Raw genomic sequence first — 19,686 nt, 5'->3', positions numbered from 1 at the left:
TGCTCGTGCAGAATTTGCTCTGAAAGCCACAGATTTCATGAAGGAGCAGAGGGAGAAATAAGAACAATACCATTTCTTGATGCTATCCCTTTTTTCAGCCTCAGGAGTTCCATAGAAATATTAAGACTGCAAATAATACTGTTTTGAGCTGCAATCACTCTCTCTAGCTGTCTTCTGTATCTGCAATAGAACAGCCACAAGGTGACCTCTTCCAGCAGCATGGAGCCTGCAGATGCAATGCTATCAGAGGGAAGACAAGAAAGCAAAGGAGAAGAGTTTAAGTGAGGAAAAGAGTTTATTTTTCCCTATAAAGAACTAGGGTTACTTCTATTTCTTCCCCCAAACTTGATGATGTCTGAAGGAGAGAACTTATTCGTGACATCTCTTTATTCTCCTGGCTCATCCCCTGGACAGGTCCTCCGGAGTCACTGAAAACTATTGACAAATTTTTCTGTCAGTTCCTTGGAGATTTCATCAGTATGAAGAAAGGCCCTTGAATACCTCAATCAGAATGGTTCTTGGCTTTTCTTGTGGTGGCAGAAGCTGAGGCCTGCTTGGCAGGGATTTATGAATAAACCCTTCTTAATTATAGATTTCCATGTTCTTTGGCTGTATTTGCCTGTATTGAGTTCAACCCATGGTTATGTCTTTTTCCTGGGCTGGCAAAGTAATAACTCCATGAACCTAAACTCTGGGATATGGTGGGAGTGTCTCGGTGCTCTTGCTGCCTTTTCCCGGTGTTGTTTGGGACCTTGTGTGCCCTCCAAGGCAGGCATGGGATAAACCCAGGATTCACCTTTTTTTTTTTTTTATGGCTCCTCTTACCCTCTTTACCCTAACATCATGCTTTCCTTTCCTCTTTATCGATCTCAAGGGTGGCTGTTGCCCTCCTTGCCTCCTTACACTTGTCTTCATCCCTCTCTGTCTGCGACCTCTTTCCAACTTCGGCCAACTCCACTTCTGGGGTGATGACTAGGGCAAGGTGCATGAGCCCATCATCCAGCTGAAGAAGGCTCTCAAAGCGCTGATTTGTGTCAAGGGTGAATTACTACTTTTCAGCAGCAGACATCAGGCAAAACGGAAAGGAACAGGAATTGATTTTCTCCATATCTCAGTGGCGCCCTGCCCAACACGCAGTCCCTCATCCTGCCTAAAACCTTTCACCAGTGGTTGATAAGGGTTCGAGAATTTGTTACTAAATACTTTGTAATAACAATTAGTTGCTACTCCATTAGCTCTGCCTGTGATTAGCTATAGCCAAAAGGCATTTGTTATTAGCCTCCTCGGAGCTATGTTGGTATGGCTCCTTGCTAAGTTGCTACATTAATAATGGGGCGTTATATTCAATAGGCCAATTTTGCTTTTTTTTATTAAGGATGAGATTTAGCTTGACGTTACAGTAACCACTTACAATAGATGATTGTCTCGATATGTTCTCTGACTTGCTTTACTTATAAACTTATGACAAAAATAAGCCTGCAAGTCTCGCTTTACGTATCGTCTTCTGACCTGATTTTTGTCTGAGGTGTTAATGATAATAAATCCACTGATGGTTTGCCGGGAAATGGAAATACTTCATTGGTTTTTGTTTTTTGAGGCTGACCTGAAAAAATAAATATTTTCCAGCCAGTGAGCTGTAGTGAGTCAGACAAGAAATCTTTTTACTTCACTGTGATGACACCTCAAACGTTTGTTTATTTTCCAGTCTTTAGAGAGACATTGACTGAAAACATACTTTTGCTTTCTCAATACTGTACTAGATTTCTCTGAAATGATAAAGAAAAACCCTAGCCAGTTTTATTTGTTTTATTTTTTTTTTCTTCAGGGGCCAAAAGACATGAAGTAGCCTTAATGAATGGACTAACTGTTAACTTACACCTCCAGATGGTATGTCTTTATGACGTTTATTTGATGTTGTGTTGACAAATTTTTTTCTTTCTTTGTGAATGTAAGCAAAATGTTTTCTGACGACCTCACAGAGACAGCACTGGATGATAGCCCAACTTTTCTTAAGCCTTCGGAGTTGTATGTTGTACGATGCTTTGGCTTGTGCAAGACCTGGCTCCACTTAGTATTAAGCAGAAAAGCTGGACAGAATAATATTTTTCAAGGACTCTGTAGGGGAAGTTTGAGCTGTTCTCGCATGTGCTGCATATCAGGCCTCATGAGAGGTCTTATTACTTAAGAAACTTTTACAAATAACTTCTCAAATCTGAATTTCACACCAAATTTCAAAGTTTAAGAAACAAGAGCTCAACTGTGAGCAAGGCAAAGCTGTAATTTCAGTCAAGCTTAAAATGCAGTTGCATACGAGAGATGGCATTTTGAGTTATGCTGTTTTACGTACGCCTAAAATGTGGTAAAGATCTGATTTTGATTTTTTATAACATAGCAGCCATAAATGTGGTTTCCCTTATGTGCAGGTGTCCCTGTGGTTACACACAGCCTATCTCTGGTTCTCTAGTATTTCCAAAGATTTGGTTCAACTGAATGAAGGTGTGAAGCTTCATTTTGTGTGGTTCACACAAAAAAGATTTATCACTCAGATTCGCTCCTCTGTAGCACGTCTCTGACCTCTGTTAAATTAGGAAACCTGAAGGAGGGCAGGATGGGGCTAATTACAAGCTGATTTACCTGGCTGCTCTGCCCTGAATCAGGTGCAACAGAGCCAGGCTCGTGCCAAACTGCTCAGGTACACAGCCCACGCTGAGCCCCGCGTAACCACTGCTAGCATGAACGGGAGTGGGGCTTGGAGGTCTTCTCCTAGTCCTCTCAGTATGGTGACAAACCCAACTTGCCTCCAGGCAGGGAGCTGGGAAGGAAAGACCATTCACCTCCAGGCGGCGAGATGGTCGAGGGTGAGGTCTTTGCAGGAGGTTGAGCCCTTTGGTCAGGCTTATTTCAGAGGAGGGGAGGATTTAATAACTAATGTTTTAGGGCTGGAACGGAAATACAGTTCTTCTGCAGTGTTTGCTACTCTTCAGCTGCTGCTTTTGCTTGTGGGATGGAGCCGGGTGAAATCCCAGCTTCCCTGGCCGCAGCCAAAGCTTTGCCATCGATTTCTGTAAGCGCAAGTTTTCACTGCTGGATTTTTGTGGCCTTTGTTATGGATATTTGAAATGCAGTATTATAACACTTTCCTACTTTGATAAATGTTATATGGACAAAGAAATATTTGTAATTTCTGGGGGATTCTCTGTAGTCTGCATGAAAGTAAAACAGTCTTTATTAAGTTATATACTGGGAGCATCTCTCTCATCTCTGCTTAGATACATTTCAACATATCTCTTTTCTTCTTAACAGCTATCTTTCTTCAAGCCTACTCCAAGACGCTATAAAATTCTTCTAGAAGCCAGAGCCTTTCCCTCTGACCATGTAAGAAATTAATATTTCACCATATTTGTATTATTAATCATATTTTTCCAAAGAATATCAGCAGCCTGATTTGAATATTTATTAGCTCATCTTGTCCAAGTAACATTACAATAAAAAAATCTGTCAGAAGCTTTTGAGCTCAGCATATTTTACAGATCGTGGCTTTATTCCTTTTGTTCAAATAAAAAATGTTACAAGAGGAAAAGATTGAATGGATACATTGATTTATTAGTCTTTTTAAAGACATTGAGCAAACTACTGGCCTAAATCAACTGAAGTTGTAAATGTTTTATTAATTCTTGTTGCTGTTTTGCTTTATGAAACCAAATCAATACAAACTCACAACATTAACACTTATATATCCCCAGACAGAGATGGAAGTGTTTGTTCTTAGCACTTCAGAGTACTAGTTCAAACATAATTTGTCTGCTATAAAATAGGAGACAATAGCCTGTGCATCACAGCTTAGAGCAAATTAATCTTTGGGTTTGTGGCCCACTGCTACTTTATCATCAACGCTCTAAACTCATGGAAATTGATAACAAATTTGATCTCTAAGGTGCGATAAAAATGACTCAAGCTACTAACAGGTTTATTTGTAATGAAGATGGCGGCACAGATGTATAAACCTCAAATTGCCTTTATTCTAAGTAACGTTCATACTAATCCCACGCTTGTTCCAGGCGCACTCGTACATTTGGACTCCATCTTCTTAAATTTCTGTGGCACTTCAGTTAATAACCTGTGCCACAGCCCTCACTTTAGTTCCTGTCATGTAATTTTAAACTCTTTCATAGTATTATACGATGATTTTTATCCTATCTCCAGAACCATTATTTATGGATAAAATCAGTGGGTAGGATTTTTAAAATAGCTGGAGACTTTAGAGCTCTGGTTTCCTCCCAGCTGTGCAGCAAATCTAAGAGGTGAGAGGAGCGTGGGACAGCACGTATGTGGTGGCCAAACCCCCTTCACGGTGACAGCCGTGCGCGTGTGGCAGCCGGGGATTTAGCAAAGTAGGCACCCAGGGCCCCTGGAGGGGCAACCTTCAGCCTTCCCCGTGGCTGTTACCCGTGCAGGCTTTGCTTGCTGGCGCGTGGCAAAGCACATCCTCCACCACGTTTCCACCCTCACTCTGCTCCGTGAACTCATCCGGTAGGATTTAGGCTTTGACTTGATCCTTGCTGTCCGATGATGTGAATTAAATTTTCATCTTTTCCAAACCAGAGGATATCTAGAAAGTGTTCAATGGAGTTGGATTAGGCTTTAAAGCATTAATTTTAGTGAAAGGCAGGCAGCTGAATCCCTTTTCTGAAGTTCTGATGTGTCTTCCTTTTGGTTGTTTTATCATGTAATTGCACTAACGTGCTCTGCATGGAAATCTCTTCCAGTACGCTGTTGAATCCCAGCTTCGACTTCATGGTCTTGATGTGGAGAAATGCATGCTCATGATGCAGCCACGGGAGGTTGGTGAGAAATATGTCAGTTCTGCTTGCTATTGCTAAGGGCAGCAGAATATTTCATAGGAGACTAGTCATAGGTTCTCAAATATTCTAGTGTCTGCCTGCGGAAGTTATAATCTATTTCTACTGTTTGGTAAAATTTATGAATCATGTATTCTGTTTCTGCGTATATTTTTTGGTATTAGAACCCGTTTAATAATAGTCTGGTTCAACTAGTGCATTTGCCTGGAAGAACAAAAAAAAAAAAAAAGTCATTTTCATTATTTTTCCTGCTTGCAAAACCTGACAGCATCCTGGGAGAACTGCAAAATACAGTAGCTCATTGAGAAACCCCAATGTCCTTTTAATGTCCTAAGGTAAAAGATTGCCATAACACGAACGGCACCGTGTCTGTATCAGCACAGACTGAGGGAAAGGTCTGCTTTGAGTAATATGCAATTCAGATTAATTTGAAAGGCTGCCTTGCTTCACTTTTGCTGTATTAAGAACTTTGCCACCTAACTATAAACTGATGGTGACCTTTTGCTTCTGAAATCTGAGTCATCTCGTGAGTAAAGAGCCCACTCCTGAACGCTTGATAGATTTGCAAAGATTGTTGAGATAATAACAGTTACTTGCAATTCAACGATCTTGCCCAAGCTCTTTTCAGTAACAAGACTAATTTAATTCTGGGTTTTCACTGCCTAATTGATCCCTAGGTGGTGGTATGTTTTACATGATCCCTTGCTAGGAAGATGGGAGGAGGACGGGGCAGTAATTTTCCTATAAAGAATCGAGAATAAGCATGGGTATTTTTTTTTCGTGTGTTGGAATTCCTCTATATTTAATGACCCCGGGTTTGGGGATTTTTGTACTTTTGATGATGTGAGACTTATTGTTTTTGAAATATAAATATGGCAGGTTTATAATAGCTTCCTGTGGGATACGAAGTTTATCAGAAAAGTACAGAGTGAAACCGATAGACAACTTTCAAATCTTGTGTCACAAATTTCAGATGCCACGTGAAAATCATTATATATGCTGTTTGCACTAGAATTTTTTTTTTACTGTAAATTAAAACTGTCTGAAATATTAAAGAGTATGAAGCGAACTAGAATATGAAGTGAATGGACTTTTTATAACTGCCACCTTCAAGATAAGTTTGCTAATGACTTTTTTTTTTTTTTTTTGCGGTAACTCACTCATGGGCTACTTCATAGCACTACCTTTGTGTATCATTACCGTGCTAAGGGTTTGCTTTTGATCTCCTTATGCAAGCAGCACGGCGCATGGTAAAAATATAGATTATGAAATAAGAAATGACAGTTTCATTACTGCCAGACTTGATGTAAAATGTGTGCTTTAACTTTGTTTTAGGGGGAGGAGACCTTGAGGACTGAAGATATCCTTGCTGTAATTGAGAAGGAAGGGGACTCGATTGCTGTCATTCTGTTCAGTGGGGTGCAGTACTACACGGGACAGCTGTTTGACATCCCCAGAATAACAAAGGCTGGCCAAGAAAAGGTAGGAGTGCTCCAAACCCGTCCTTTTCACACCGATTTTTAGAGCCATTTTCTTCGTGAGATATTTTCAATTTCTACTTTTTATGGAACAAAACAGAACACGTGGGGAAACGTGTGGGGCTCTCATGAAAAGTTAAAGCACTCTGTGCCCAGATGCTTCGGGGTCTGTGTGCTGCATGAAGAAATAGCCCTTCCAGAGCAATCTTGAAGGTGTGACTTAAACTATAGGCAGAGATAATTCATGACTCTTAACTTCTACAGGGCTTTTCTTGAAAGATAGAATTTCCAGAGGTTCAGTGGAGGAGGAGGCGGAGGTAATCACAGCTCCAATCTCACTTTAAAAGTTAGTTTGCATTGGATTTCTGCTTTTTTGGCAGACTTTCATGATTTTTCTCCTTTTCTGCAGCCACGCTGTGGCAGTTTTTGCCCTCAGTGAGCAGGGAGGTGAGCTCCCCAGGAGCCAGCAGTGTTCAGACTCAGCTGATCGGTTTTTCCGCAGACAGGCACAACGTGGAGCACATCAACGTCACAAGACGACTGTATTTTAGTGATGACTCAGCCTTCAGAGCTTGCGGGCAGTGTGCTCCGTGGACATAGCTGTAAAACTTCTTTAACCATCTCAATTGCCTCAGGAATCCAAGAGAAAACAGTTTTTAATTAAGTCTTCTTATCAGCAGGAGGTCACCAGACTTTCCGTAGGGGCAGTCTTTTACTGGATGCACCTTATCTCGTATAAGATTAAACCACTCAAGGATAAACTTATTTAGTATCACTGGGTTTTGGCAAACCAGCTAACTATTTATATTTGATGTTTTAACTCTCTGGAGAGGTTCCTGGCTCACATCAGGCTATACATCTTCTGTTGCTATAGGTTTGGCAGTGGAAATTTTTCGGGAGGTCAGGGAGTAAGTTATGCTGCTGGAAGGTGATGGTAAAGTCTCCCCTGGGAGAGCACAGCAGGTGCGAGAGCAAGTGCAGGGCCCGCGGGATATAAAAAGGGAATGTTCTCACAGAGCAGCACCTGGCAACACAATTGGTCCCGAACACAGCACAAAACAAGACCGACTTCTGCCATGGACACAGAAAACCAAGGAAAAAAGAAATGGGGGGAGTCAGCTGCAGGGGGAAACCTCCATGCAGCTCTAAAAGCAACACCTTTGTGGTGCTTTCCTTGAGGGTCTTCCAGTACTTTGCTGACCACAAGTAACCAAAAGGCTATGCTGAAATGTTTGGAAGGGAAGATAGGTTATTAGTAGGATGATGCCACCCACTGCTCTGCTCGGTCCCACTCCTGGTGGCAGCAGAGCTTTCATTCAGCCGCCAACGCCTGCGTCCCTGCAGTGCTGCTTCCCCAAAATCTGCTCTGTGATGTGTCTGAAAGGTGTCTGAGAGAGAAATCTCTCTTCTCCACTGTAAATATGAGCAATCTGGGAAAAGCCTATCACTTTACCACCTCTCTAAAGATGCTCTCTGGGCTGTGGGACACATGCTTGGATGAATGGAAGTGGTGCAGTTTCACTGAAAGCTATAAACTACCCCAAAGTGGCCGAGAACCTGATTTCTGGGGAAGAGTAGTCACTGATAGTTCATTATATGGGGCGAAAAGGGATTTGATGTTTATATTATCTGAGGAGATAACCAGGACTCCAGGTGGAGAGCTTAACATTTCTATAAAGTCATACAAATAATAAGATTGACTCAGGGGTATGTGCTTCTACACGGATATACACAAAACCACCGCACACTTATACAGAGACTGTAACCTGTTACAAAAGAGGAGAGCAATTTCTGACAGCAGTTCACTACTCCGGCAGGAACAGGTAGATGTCAAAGGCTTCTTTCTACCTGAATGCCTGTTAGAGAGGCCATAACGTAGAATTGAATCTTTTCTTCCAAAAATCTTTGAAAACGGGGGGGGGGGGGGGGGGGGGGTAATAAAATACCAGCATCTCTGTGGTTAGAGCACATAGGACTGGGATTCGGGTAGATTCAGATAGATTCGTGACTTGAAATGTCATTAGTGTATTTAAAAAGAAGAAGTAATTCAACCTGAAGAACTGCTTGGGTACCCATAAGGCTTGAAAAGCATCAGCCAGCCCTGTTTCTATTTCCCTACTGTCAGGTACACTCAGATCAACTTCCTTATGGATTCTGCCCCGTGGGTTAAGTCATGTTTATACGCTTATACATAACCAGGATGTACTATACTGTTACACTACACTTAAACATCTGCATATGGCAAATATTTGCTTGAACAGCTACGAAATCTGATTCGTGAAGAGCTTGCTACCTTAATATCGGTAAGAGGTAGTCCTGTATCCTGTTGCTTCTCTTGGTCTCAGGGCTTCTGTTTACCAAACAGCCCAAAATGCTGGATCTTCAAAAGCAATTGGCTCCTCTCCTGTGTTCCCAGGTCAGAGCTGACGTTGGGAGCTGCCATTGGGTTAGAGGAGAACAAGAAAACAACTGCTGAACCAGAGTCATTAGCATCTATGTAACGTGTATGGGCTTAATTTCTGTTTGGTGGCATCCAACCAGTCCCCGTCCCCAGGCTGACAAGCTTTCAGGACAGTAAGTGCTTGGGCTTAAAAACCACATCTCCTTGAAGAGCTTCTGGACCTGATGAAACCAGGATTGTCTTATTCATAACACATTATCACAGAAAGGCTGAAAGTCCTTTAAAATGTATATAAAAGAGGATGAACCTGACAAGTCACATTCATAGCAAAACTGCAAGGCTCCCCTTCCTGGTGATGAAGGGTGGTGAATGACCCCATGCTCCTGAACAGAAAATAGGATGGGGAGAGCTGACAAGCAAGAAAGTCAGAATGGGAAAATACAAGGTGGAAATGCCATTTGAGAAAAGGAGGAAGAAATCACTTGTCAGCCAGTATTGCAGAGAGAAAAGTCCTATACAGATGGTCTTAATAATTCTTTTAATGTACAATCGAAATAAAATCCTGCAGCGTTGTGCCCTATCAAGTTTTGGCTAGAGGTTTGAGCTGTGAGCTCAGGAGGTCTGGAAAATGTCCTAGGATTCTTGAGGTCAATCATTTATGAATTAAGTTACTGATTTCCTTTTACATTTTTTAAGCCAATTTCCTAAGTTCTCTACGTATGTTAAGATTCCTCCCAGAGTGAAAGCTCTGCACATAGACAGCTTCATTAAGTCATTAAATATTAAATGAACTAAATTAAGCTTGAAAAATTACCTCAGGCTATTTTTCCATCTTCGGTCTCTCAGATAAATCAAAATTACTACGTATTGTGCAAGAGACTCATCAGCAGGCTGAAGAGGTTGTAACAGCTTTCCTTGTTTCATACTCTGGAGCTTGCTCTAGAGGATGGGAGGGGGTTGAGTTGTTTTATTCTTCTACACGCGAAGAAATGGCTGACTTTTAGGCGACGCTACCTTTCAAATACAATTTTCATTTCATAAGTTATATTGTACTTTCCACTGACTCTGTACCGTATGTAAAGTATTTTAATCTCTTGAGTCCCCGTAGGAAGAGCTTTAAGATCCTTCATCTTCATTTCTTTTCCTGTCTCTCTTTCTAAATGTCCCAGCTTTGCTGGTGTGAAGCTGTCATTTCTCTCCCTCTCTCCAAATGTCATTGTCCATGCTGAGTTGTTACCTGCTGGTTATCAGCAGCTACCCAGACACTTTGCAGAAATGACTTTTAGATGTTAGAATAAAATGGAAGAGGCAGGGGAGAGAGCACACGTCCTCCTCTTCGCCCAGAGCAGATGGAGAGCTCTGTTTTGCCCCTGGTTTGGGGAAGCGACGTTCCCACGCAGTCCTAGTTCTGCGTGGCTTGTGCAGGGAGAGCTGTTTCAGTTTGTTTTACTTTTTCCCCGTGCAATCTGTGTGGCTAAACATTTGCTGTTTGTGCGACTCGAGTGCCAGACGCCTCCCCCGGCAAAGCAAACCAGCACCACCCATCTTGCAGATGACGACTCGAAGGAAACGGTACGAGTGGGTGTTTCCGAGATGATGCGGGAAACCTGCCAGCACTGAACCCAGATTTTTTCAGGCCATTCCTCATTAGTGAGTTAAATAGCGCCCAGTAGGATTTACCAACCAAATTCAAAGCATGGGGGAGCAGTTAAAGCAGTTCAGGAAGATGACCCTTGGGTGGCATGTCGGTGGCCGTCCTGTTTGCGGGCTACAAGCCCAGGGCACGGGTGCAAGCTGATCTATTCCAGTCAGTGCCCAGGAAAGTTTGTGTGTGTTGAGGTTACAGGCATAGATATGGCTATGGAGCATCATTATAATACTGTGACTGAAAGGGCATCCAACCTGCTGGTGTCCTGAGTAGTCTTGTCCTACCTCGCACCTACTGCCTTCTCGTGACTTGGCTTCTTGAGCTTGGACATATTTTTTCAGAGAGTTTATCACTTATTGCCAGGGAAAGGACAACTGATTTTAACACAGGACTTACCATAGAATTATATTTCTTACAGGCTTTCTTTTTTTTTTAATGAGCAACTATTGGGTTTTTTTGTTCGTTTGTTTTAATTTTGTTAGTGTACTGTCAGACACATGTATTCTGCACGACTCTCAGCATATTGTATTATTCCTCATTTCCAATGAATCTGTCGTAGAAGTTCTTCAAAAAAGTTTGTGTGGGACGTATGCGTGAAGGGATATCTGTAAATGTGTAAATCCAGTCAGCTGAAGTTTTGAAGTTAATGCCTTAAAAACCCTGTGAAAACCTTTTCGTTCAATAGCAGATTTGCTTTAGTTTGCTGTAGCTTGTTTCTCTGAACCAAGGCCATTTGGTCTCTGAGTGAGAGGGTTCCCACGGGCATTCAGTGTGCTTCAGCTTCTCTGCGTGAGCTTCACCATTTCGGTTGATTTGTCTCAACTCCTTTCCGAGCGTCCCTGTGAAGACGAGCCACCAAGAGTGTGAAGGCTAGGCTGTTTGTTGGAAATTTGGTTCTGTTTAAGAGCAAATGTTCAGATCGTGCAGATGCCACGGCAGTTGAGTTTTCTTCCCATCGTTTTGGAGCAACTTCTCAAGCTGATAACTTCCCTAACGCCTCCATTAGAATTAGTGTGTCACATCTTCTTAAAATGCTCCTTCATTCAAATTGTTATCTGGTTTATACAGAAGATTAAATATACCAAGGTACTCTTTAAATAATTTAGCTAAGGTTCCCTTCATGCAAGAAACAGCAAGAGATTCTTAAAAAAATCCTTTGTTTTCTTATTGGATGTTGATTTTTCTGAAGCCTGTGCTCTCACTCTTATTCCTACCATGCTGCTTGTTTTAAAAGCAAAATGCAAAATAGCATTTAATTTGTAGTCCAGGCACAAAAGGAAGTTTTATTTCTCTGTGTTTAAATAAATAGCAAAGCTTGGGAGAACTTTTTTGTTTAAAAATGCTGCCATCCAGTGGTTATTTTGTGTGTAAAACTGCTACTTTTTGATCTATACATCTGTGGTCCTTATATATTTGTTTTTGTTTTGTTTTTCCCCAGTGCTCTATGCAGATTACGATTATGACAAATACTACGCTTTTCACAGAGAAATGACAGACTGTTTTTGTAACTTTTTAGGGACAAGTACACAAGTCCTTAAAGATCAAGGTGGTGCGTAGGCTGTGATCTCACCCGTTTGGATTTCCAAAGAGCAAAACCTTCACAGTTTAAATATCAGGGAGACCTTAAGTACAAGCTTATAGGTCACTGTAATTGTCCATGAGTGACTGGCATCATTATGTATGTTACTATTTTGTCTCTGCCTAGAGCTTGTCATGCCATACAACAGCTTGAAATTATGCATTCATTCTGAATACTTATTTCAAGTGATTCCACTTTACTGCATGAGGAAAAGCTTAGGAATCTAAAACATACACAAGCATCCTCGAAGACAAGCCCACAAAACAATTCATGATTTCTACACGTACCTATGGTATAGAGAACTTATTTCTGGTAATAACTCCAAACAGATGGGACTTGATAGCCTGCCTATATAGAGAGCAAATAAAGCTCTAAAGATGTTTTTTTCGACATAATTTTTGTGGTGATGACTGTCTTGATAAGCAGTATATTAATTATCTCTTTCCTGCAGGGTTGCTTTGTTGGATTTGACCTGGCTCATGCTGTTGGGAATGTAGAGCTTCATTTACATGACTGGGGAGTAGATTTTGCCTGCTGGTGCTCCTACAAGGTAAAATAGATTCATTGTTTGAGACCATTTTCCATTATGTCACTTATATGATGGGTCAGCAAACAGGTCAGATGAATAAGAACTGCACCTGAACTGATCAAGACTTGGCAGAATCTCTTTACCAGCTACAACGAGGAGATGAACACTGACTTTAGTGGTGGTTTTGTCACGCTAAGTTCCAAAAGATAATAGTGGCAATGACCTCGTGGATGTGAAAGGGATGCTAGTGGTGGTTAATCATCTGCTCCAAAGCACACGGAGCTCAGTGGTCACAGCATTAGAGGCTCTTCTCTTCCCACACCAAGAAGGTCCTGCAGCTATAGGATTTTCTTAAGTGGTCCCTAAAGAAGGGAATATTCTTGCCTAAACTTAAATAATTTCAGATCGTAGAACAAGGTATCTTTGGTTCCTTTGACTTCTGTTGAGACTGAGAAATGACAGGCATAGTCAGATGAATTGTTTGATGACTTTGCTATATGTATTATGACATGGGACTGTTTCAGCCGTAATTCAATTTTCTAGCCTTTTGTCTGTTAGACTTTCAATATCATATGTAAGCCAAGAAAGATATTTTTAGAACTAATCTGAAAAAATATATCTGCTTTTACTTGCACCAGCACTTTGCAAAAAAATGCTAAGATCTCCAGTTAGAAACCACTAGAAATGTTAATATTGGTCTGTTTTATAGAGCAGGGTGAGGGAAGGAAAGCTATACTTTACAGATAATGAGCACGACTTGTACATGTTGATTTATTGTTTGCAGTATTTAAATTCTGGAGCAGGAGGCCTCGCTGGTGCCTACATTCATGAGAAGCATTCCCAGAGTATTAAACCAGCGTAAGTATATTTCTATACCCAAATAAAAGGTGCTGTGAAGTTTAAATGGGAAAACATCTTCCCTTTGGGTTGAGATCTGAAAGTGAGAAAATGTGTAGATTCCTAGTCTTAGTTTATAGACATGTGTGTCTATGTATACATGTATAGATGCGGAAGAAATTCCCTGCTTCAAAAACACCTTATTGGGCTAATTAATATTTGTTACTGACTTATTGCATCAATGAAAAGGGTAGTACAAGTTTAGATAATTTGGTTATCTTTTTACCTTGGATGGGTCATTTTATGTTAATTTGAGTAAATGTTGAAATTGTTAAGGTACATGCTTATATCTTAAATGCATTTCCTCCTTGAAGTCTGATATCAGTTCTAAACAAAATATAATCATAAAAAAGAATGCTTATAATATTAAAAACAAGTAACCTAAATCATGCTTATGAGACTGTTTAATGTACGGAGAATATTTAATGTCTTCCTCTAAAAATGGATTTTTTTAAAAAAATCATTGAAGTCTTTGGTTGGTGAACAAAATCAAAGACAATTTCAACTCTGTGTCTAATAGCTCTTTAATACTGGCATGTTTTCATTAAAATTATATCCATTGGTAAAGCTAGGAAGAATTACATGGAGATCTGTGTTCTCAAAGACTCTATAATCCATGAAAAGCTGTGCTATCAACTGACGTTAGCTGCATTAAAAAAAATACCTGTTATTTCAAATGTTATATTACTGTATTCTATGTATGTATATTAAGAACAGTAGGATTAATACTTTTAATGCACTGACAAATGTAAACATTTATTTCTGGCTATAATGCCTGGAGAAATTGCTGGCAGTTACTTTTATTTTAGCTTGAAGAGGGCAAACAAAATCAAGTTTCAGAGAGAAATAATATTAAAATAAGCAGCTCCGCTGCACTATGTGCTGGTTTCAGACTGTCTAGACTCCCAGGAGATAACAAAATAACGCTGATAAGTTCTTCTCCATCACCCATATCAGAAAACTCATTAGGATGACATATGACCCGTTGTGAGTGGATTCGATCCTCACATGTGAACACTGGCAAAATATTCCAAGTATCTGGATATTACTTCTGGAAAGTTGTTTTTTTGTTTGTTTGTTTTTTATTTTGTTTTTCTGCTTCCCTGTTAGCCGGGCACAGGCATTGCTCCTATGGCCAAATCTCTGGGCCCTGGCTGTGGGGAGCTGGGAGGATGCTAAGCAGTGAAAAAAAAATGTGAGCCGGCTAGAAATCACAGAATAGCAATAGGAGGAATTAATAAAATCTCAAGGACTTTAAGTCTTTTTTCCTCCCTGATGAAATTTTGAAACTTCTGTGAGGGTACTAGCTGGGTATTGAAGGTAAGAGCTTAAATTAGTTTTTCCTGAACCAGCTTCTTCATACATAGTCATTAACTTGTGTACTGAATCTGGATACTGAATATCTTAAGTACAATTGCCTATATGAAGTAGGCTTTTTTAGCCTGGGGCCCAATTAAGGATATAATTCCAAACTTCCTGCATAGACCCTTTGCATTATTTAATCATAGTTATTTCATATTTCTTGAGATTTGATAATCGCTCATCAAATTGTTTGTAGTTAATATGCCCCAGTTGCATTACTTTTCTTTCTTTTCCACATCTACCAGCCATTTCAGGTCTCCAAATAAGGCAGTGAGACAAAGGAGAATTTGTCTATGTCAAAGTATTCAATTTTATAGCTGATTTAAATGCAGAGCAATTTGCTGTATGTTGTACAATCAAATAGAGTGGAATTTAACTGCTCTGGAAGTTGCAGGTTTTATGTTGTATCTAAAAAGTCTTCGGCTGTCATCTGAATCAAGGATGACACCCAGTGGCCAGACAACTTCATTCAAAAACAGAAGCACCAAAGACTTTGTTTCTTTGCATCTCAGCACACACATAAGCAGGTAGTTAAATTCCAATCCAGCCGATATCCTTTTGTCATTTAAACTGTCTGAAATATTGTTTTTAAGTCACGGCCAATATTACGCAAGTCACTTTACCCACCGATATAGATTGCTTTAATTTGTCTCATCCTTCATATTTTCTGCAAGCTATTGACTAGGTAGTTATTTTTATATCAAAGTTTTAGTATAAAAATGTGTGTTCTGACCATAATTCAGAGAGGCAGACCCAGAAGGTTTGCCAAGTGCCTTTGCCTGTTCCTGACTGAGGCTGGGGCAAAAAGGACTGACTTATGGAAAATTAAACAGCTCAATCCAAAATTTTAAGCCCAGCTACTGCCCACCACCAAAGGCATTTAGGTGTTTTGTTTTAACCTCTATTAATTTCACAAGTATGTTTTCGTCTATGCCAAGTCTTGCTAGCAAGAGCAGCGTAAGCAAACAGGGGCTCGCATTGTAACTGTGCGCGGTGTCAGACGGTTCCCCTCCAGCTGCTCCATCCAGGGCTTGCTCCCTGGACAACGAAACGCTTATTCGCTGCTGCTTTCTTTTAAAATGCAACTTGAGAAAGAGTTAGTAATTTATTTAACAGTCTTACGACCAGGAGCTCGGGCCGTGCTGAAACTGCTTTCTGCTTTGAGCCTGCAGACCGAGGTTGTGGCACCCCAACTGCCGATGTGTGCGACCCAAACCCGCTGTTATTCAGTAATACCACGTCACATCCCAGCAGACAAAAGGCAACGCCAGTCTTTATGGGTGTGCAAGCTTCCCACAAGAGTTTTAAAAGCTGGTAATTCACCAACCTGGAAAAAAAGATTTATGCCCAAGGGCAAAGTTTGATCCTTAGGTCTCACAGAAGGTTGGAAGATGGAGGCTATGGACAATACAGAGTTGTATGTCCCCTTGTTTTGTGTCACTGCAAACACCGTCCCACACTCCCTGGCTTAGCTAGGGGTAGTTCTCTAATTCACTGCAAGGGCCATGGGTCTAGAAGTTACATGTTGTAACCATCCTAATTAACACCTGGACGGAGCCTGTTGGGTAGTCCTTTGCTAGTCCTCTATCTTTCTTCCTAGGGCAGTAAAACTGAATCAGTCTGACATATATGGGTCTAATATATCCCTGTTCTCTCATGATCTCACCTCCTTTGAAGTCTCTTTTAATACTTGAATAGCTTTTTTAATACCTGCTCCATATATCTCAATGCAATATATTCTTGGCTAATTGTGCTAGAGTGGTTTCTCTATGGAAGGTTGCAAATAAAAAAAGGCCTGGACGGAGCAGAGCTATGAAAGACTATAGAAACTGTTTGGTCAATGCAGACTGACCCTGTGCCACCAGGTTTCCACATAAATGCATTTATTTTGTGGAGGGGAGGTTTCCAAGACACAGAAAGAATTAAGGTGACCTACTAATATTGAAATTTTGCTTGACTAGCTTGTTGGGCTCCACAGAAGTTTTGTGTTTTGTTTTTATTTTTCTTTCTTTTTTCTTCCCCTGTGTCTCAATTTCTCCGTTTAGAAAAAGAAGGATAACTAAAAATCTACCACACGAGTTAGCTTACAATGAAATGTGAACGTTTGTGAGCACCTGGGGTAGAAGGTACAGAAGTCAGGTGTTTACAGCAGAGTACCTGCAGCTGTAAATGTGCAGTGAGTGCAGCTCTGCTGTCAGCTGGCATAAGGGACAGGAGGGGACAAACGCGCCGAGTCCTGAGATAGGGGAAGGAAAAAAAAAAAAAAGTCCTAGTCAAATCCCTGTAAGAAAAATTAAGGCACAATTTAAAAAGATGAAAGGGAAATAAATGTATGTAAAGCAGCCAGGAGAATAATAATAAGCCTTGACAGAGGATTAAATGAAAATTGTACACAGTCTAGTGTTTAAAATGAAAGGATTTATCAAGACTTAACTTTAGCCCAGGCTGGCAGCAGGTAGTTTAAAAATAAAAAGTTTGTGTGATGTGAAGAAATGCTGTATGTGCAGGAAGCAACTGATGTCCAAAAAGCATGTCGGCTTTTACTATAGGATTTAAAAAAAAAAAAAAAAAAGTATCAAAGAAGAAGAAACCAAAAGGTAACTATTTCGTACTAGCTTTGAGAAACACAAGTTATATTCAGACAATTTATTCATAGACAGACCTGAGATATCAACCCTTTCCGTTAGATCACTTTCCTTTTTGGTGTCTTGATTCCAGCGAAAATGCCAGAGCACAAGTAGCTTCTTGCTGTTTTGTTACAGGGACCTGCACAGCCTTTTGGTATGTGAACTTTTACCCTGGCATGCGAGAAACAATAATATGCTATTCCAGCTCCATACATCTCCCCCTTCCCATTTTTCCCAGGTGCTCTGTGTCCCCACCCTACTTCAGTACAGGCCCTCTCTGCCCAGTTAACTTTGTTTTGCAAGAGGTTGCTCAATCCTTTCCAGGGTTGGTAGCTCCAGCTGAGTTTTTCTCTACTTATTTTCTTGATCTATGAGGAGATACCACATTATTCCTTGTTGAATTGGAGCCACATAATCCCCAAACTAAATAGCTGAAGCTTCTCTGAAAGTGCTGAAAATAAAGTGGCTTTGGAGCAATGTGAGTTGGGAGCAAAGGACAGTCATAAAAAGATTGGGAAGGTTGTTTTATATCTACTTGATTGGAAAGAACGTAAGCAGTTCTTGTTTAAAACGCTTCTAGGAATAATAGACTAAGATGGTCCAAGTCTCACTTGACCCTTGGAGTCTATCAGCTCCGAGTATCTCCGCGCTACCAAAAGTTTTAGCAGAAGAGAGCACCCTGGCTCGGCCAAGGAGAGGATCTGGAGAAGCGGTGTAGAGACTTCCAGGGAGCTGCACTGGTGGAAAGTCAGTGCTCACAGAGGAAGCGTATGTGCTACTGTTTGCAGAAGGGCCTGTCACTGGTCCTAGTGGACTCAAATTGTGGACTGACGTATGGATAAACTATTCGTGGAGCGCAACACGTGTCCCCTCAGTGCATAAAGTATCCCGTACTAAGGTAGAAATGAACCGTTTCTTTGCCAAGGAGATGAGGACACTTTAGATCCTTGGGCTAATTTAGAAACCAAAAGTTAAAACCTCCCTTGGGAAGAGACTGTTTAGGAATAAAGGCCTCAGCTAATTAGGCTTAATTGCGTTGTCTTGGGACAAGTGATTTATTAGGCCAATCTAGACCCATGATGGGCCTGCAGGGGTGTGTTCTCGGATTCACCAACTGAATGGCAAATATCCAAGAGCATTTTTTAACTTTGGAGTGAGTCTGGGAGAAAAAAAAAAGAGAGTGGTTAATGTGCATTCACATCATCTATTCCCATTCTCGTTTCTTCATCTCTGTACTTCAGCCTTTTATGCGGCTCCCATGATTTGTCTCCTTGTTCTCTGTCACGCATTTTCTCCCTCTATTCCTTCAAATCCTCCCTTGTAATTAAGCTTTATCTTCAAGCAATCTTGCTGCTTTTCTCATTACAAATAACCTTCTCATTCTTTCCTCCCCGAAGGTTTTCCCCCATGTTTTGTCATCTTTGCCCTGGTGGGATTTTAAGGTCTTTGAGAGAGGAGCCGTATGTCTACTTGTAAACTGATGGGACTGCGTATGGGTAAATGTGCTGTATATCAAGTCTGCGTCACCTGTCGGATAGTTGGAGTGAGTGTGAAAGTAATGTGCTGTTTTCATTCCCTGTGTGTACTCCCATGCTACCTAGACACTTAACTCCTAGTTTTGAACACCCCAGCCTTAAAACGGAGCATGTGGAAAACCAGAGACATGGTTCCTGTCAAATTTCTCAAACATATACAGTAGTGTTTTTAAAAAGCATGGTGCTGGACTGATTCCTAATTTTCATGCCTGTTATCAAGGCATCAAAATGCTGGGGTAAGTGGAGATAAACAAGTAAACAAAAGCACTTAGCTTCTATGAGTCATATCTTCTCCAAAATAGTATTTATAGCATAGGTGTGTTTGGCTGCGGACATCTGAAGACATCTTGGGTAAAGATTTGGAGGTTTTATGTATATTTAAATCTTTGCCCAACAACTTGCTCTTTCTTTTGTCTAAAACTCCACCAACAATATGAAGAAATATCATTTAAAGCATTATGCTTGTCACAACCTTTTCTAAAAATAGTTTTTATTTTAAGGCTGAGGATGGTCAAATTCTTGCAATAGGTCTTTAATGGTGTTTGTTCTTCAGTCGTCACTCACTAAACTACTGACTTTGTGTTGCATCAGAGCAGATTCAGATTTTTCATGCATCTCTCCTTCTGGACCGTGCTGATGGCACAATACAGTACTTAGTCTGCTCTGCCACGGCCTTTTCCCACTCCCAGCCTCCAAAACGAGAGGGAGGTGGCTTTGTTCCTTATGGATGCGGTTTCCCATCTGCCGCCTCTAGCTTTTCTCATCAGATGG

The 19,686-nt window shown here is 40.8% G+C and overlaps 1 protein-coding gene and 1 long non-coding RNA gene across 11 annotated transcripts in view; both read left to right on the top strand.

Moving 5' to 3' along the window:
* KYNU (kynureninase) overlaps positions 1-19,686 on the top strand; it is a 66,086-nt gene that overhangs the window by 25,231 nt on the left and 21,169 nt on the right. For 8 of the 10 annotated variants that reach the window (XM_054208184.1, XM_054208177.1, XM_054208187.1 and 5 more), the window contains 6 exons: positions 1,826-1,887; positions 3,304-3,375; positions 4,767-4,841; positions 6,195-6,341; positions 12,417-12,515; positions 13,279-13,352. In XM_054208184.1, the coding sequence (XP_054064159.1) occupies positions 1,826-1,887; positions 3,304-3,375; positions 4,767-4,841; positions 6,195-6,341; positions 12,417-12,515; positions 13,279-13,352 (529 nt within the window). The remainder of the gene's footprint in view (positions 1-1,825; positions 1,888-3,303; positions 3,376-4,766; positions 4,842-6,194; positions 6,342-12,416; positions 12,516-13,278; positions 13,353-19,686) is intronic. The other 2 variants (XM_054208178.1, XM_054208179.1) reach the window with 2 other exon arrangements.
* On the top strand, positions 8,291-9,579 carry LOC128912391 (uncharacterized). The gene is made up of 2 exons (XR_008467618.1): positions 8,291-8,640; positions 8,754-9,579. It is a non-coding gene; the product is annotated as an uncharacterized LOC128912391 (long non-coding RNA).

Source organism: Rissa tridactyla, chromosome 7 (genome assembly GCF_028500815.1).
Source record: "Rissa tridactyla isolate bRisTri1 chromosome 7, bRisTri1.patW.cur.20221130, whole genome shotgun sequence".
Classification (NCBI taxonomy): domain Eukaryota; kingdom Metazoa; phylum Chordata; class Aves; order Charadriiformes; family Laridae; genus Rissa; species Rissa tridactyla.
The sequence above is the reverse complement of the archived record's forward strand: the minus strand, read 5'-3'. Positions and strand labels throughout refer to the sequence as shown.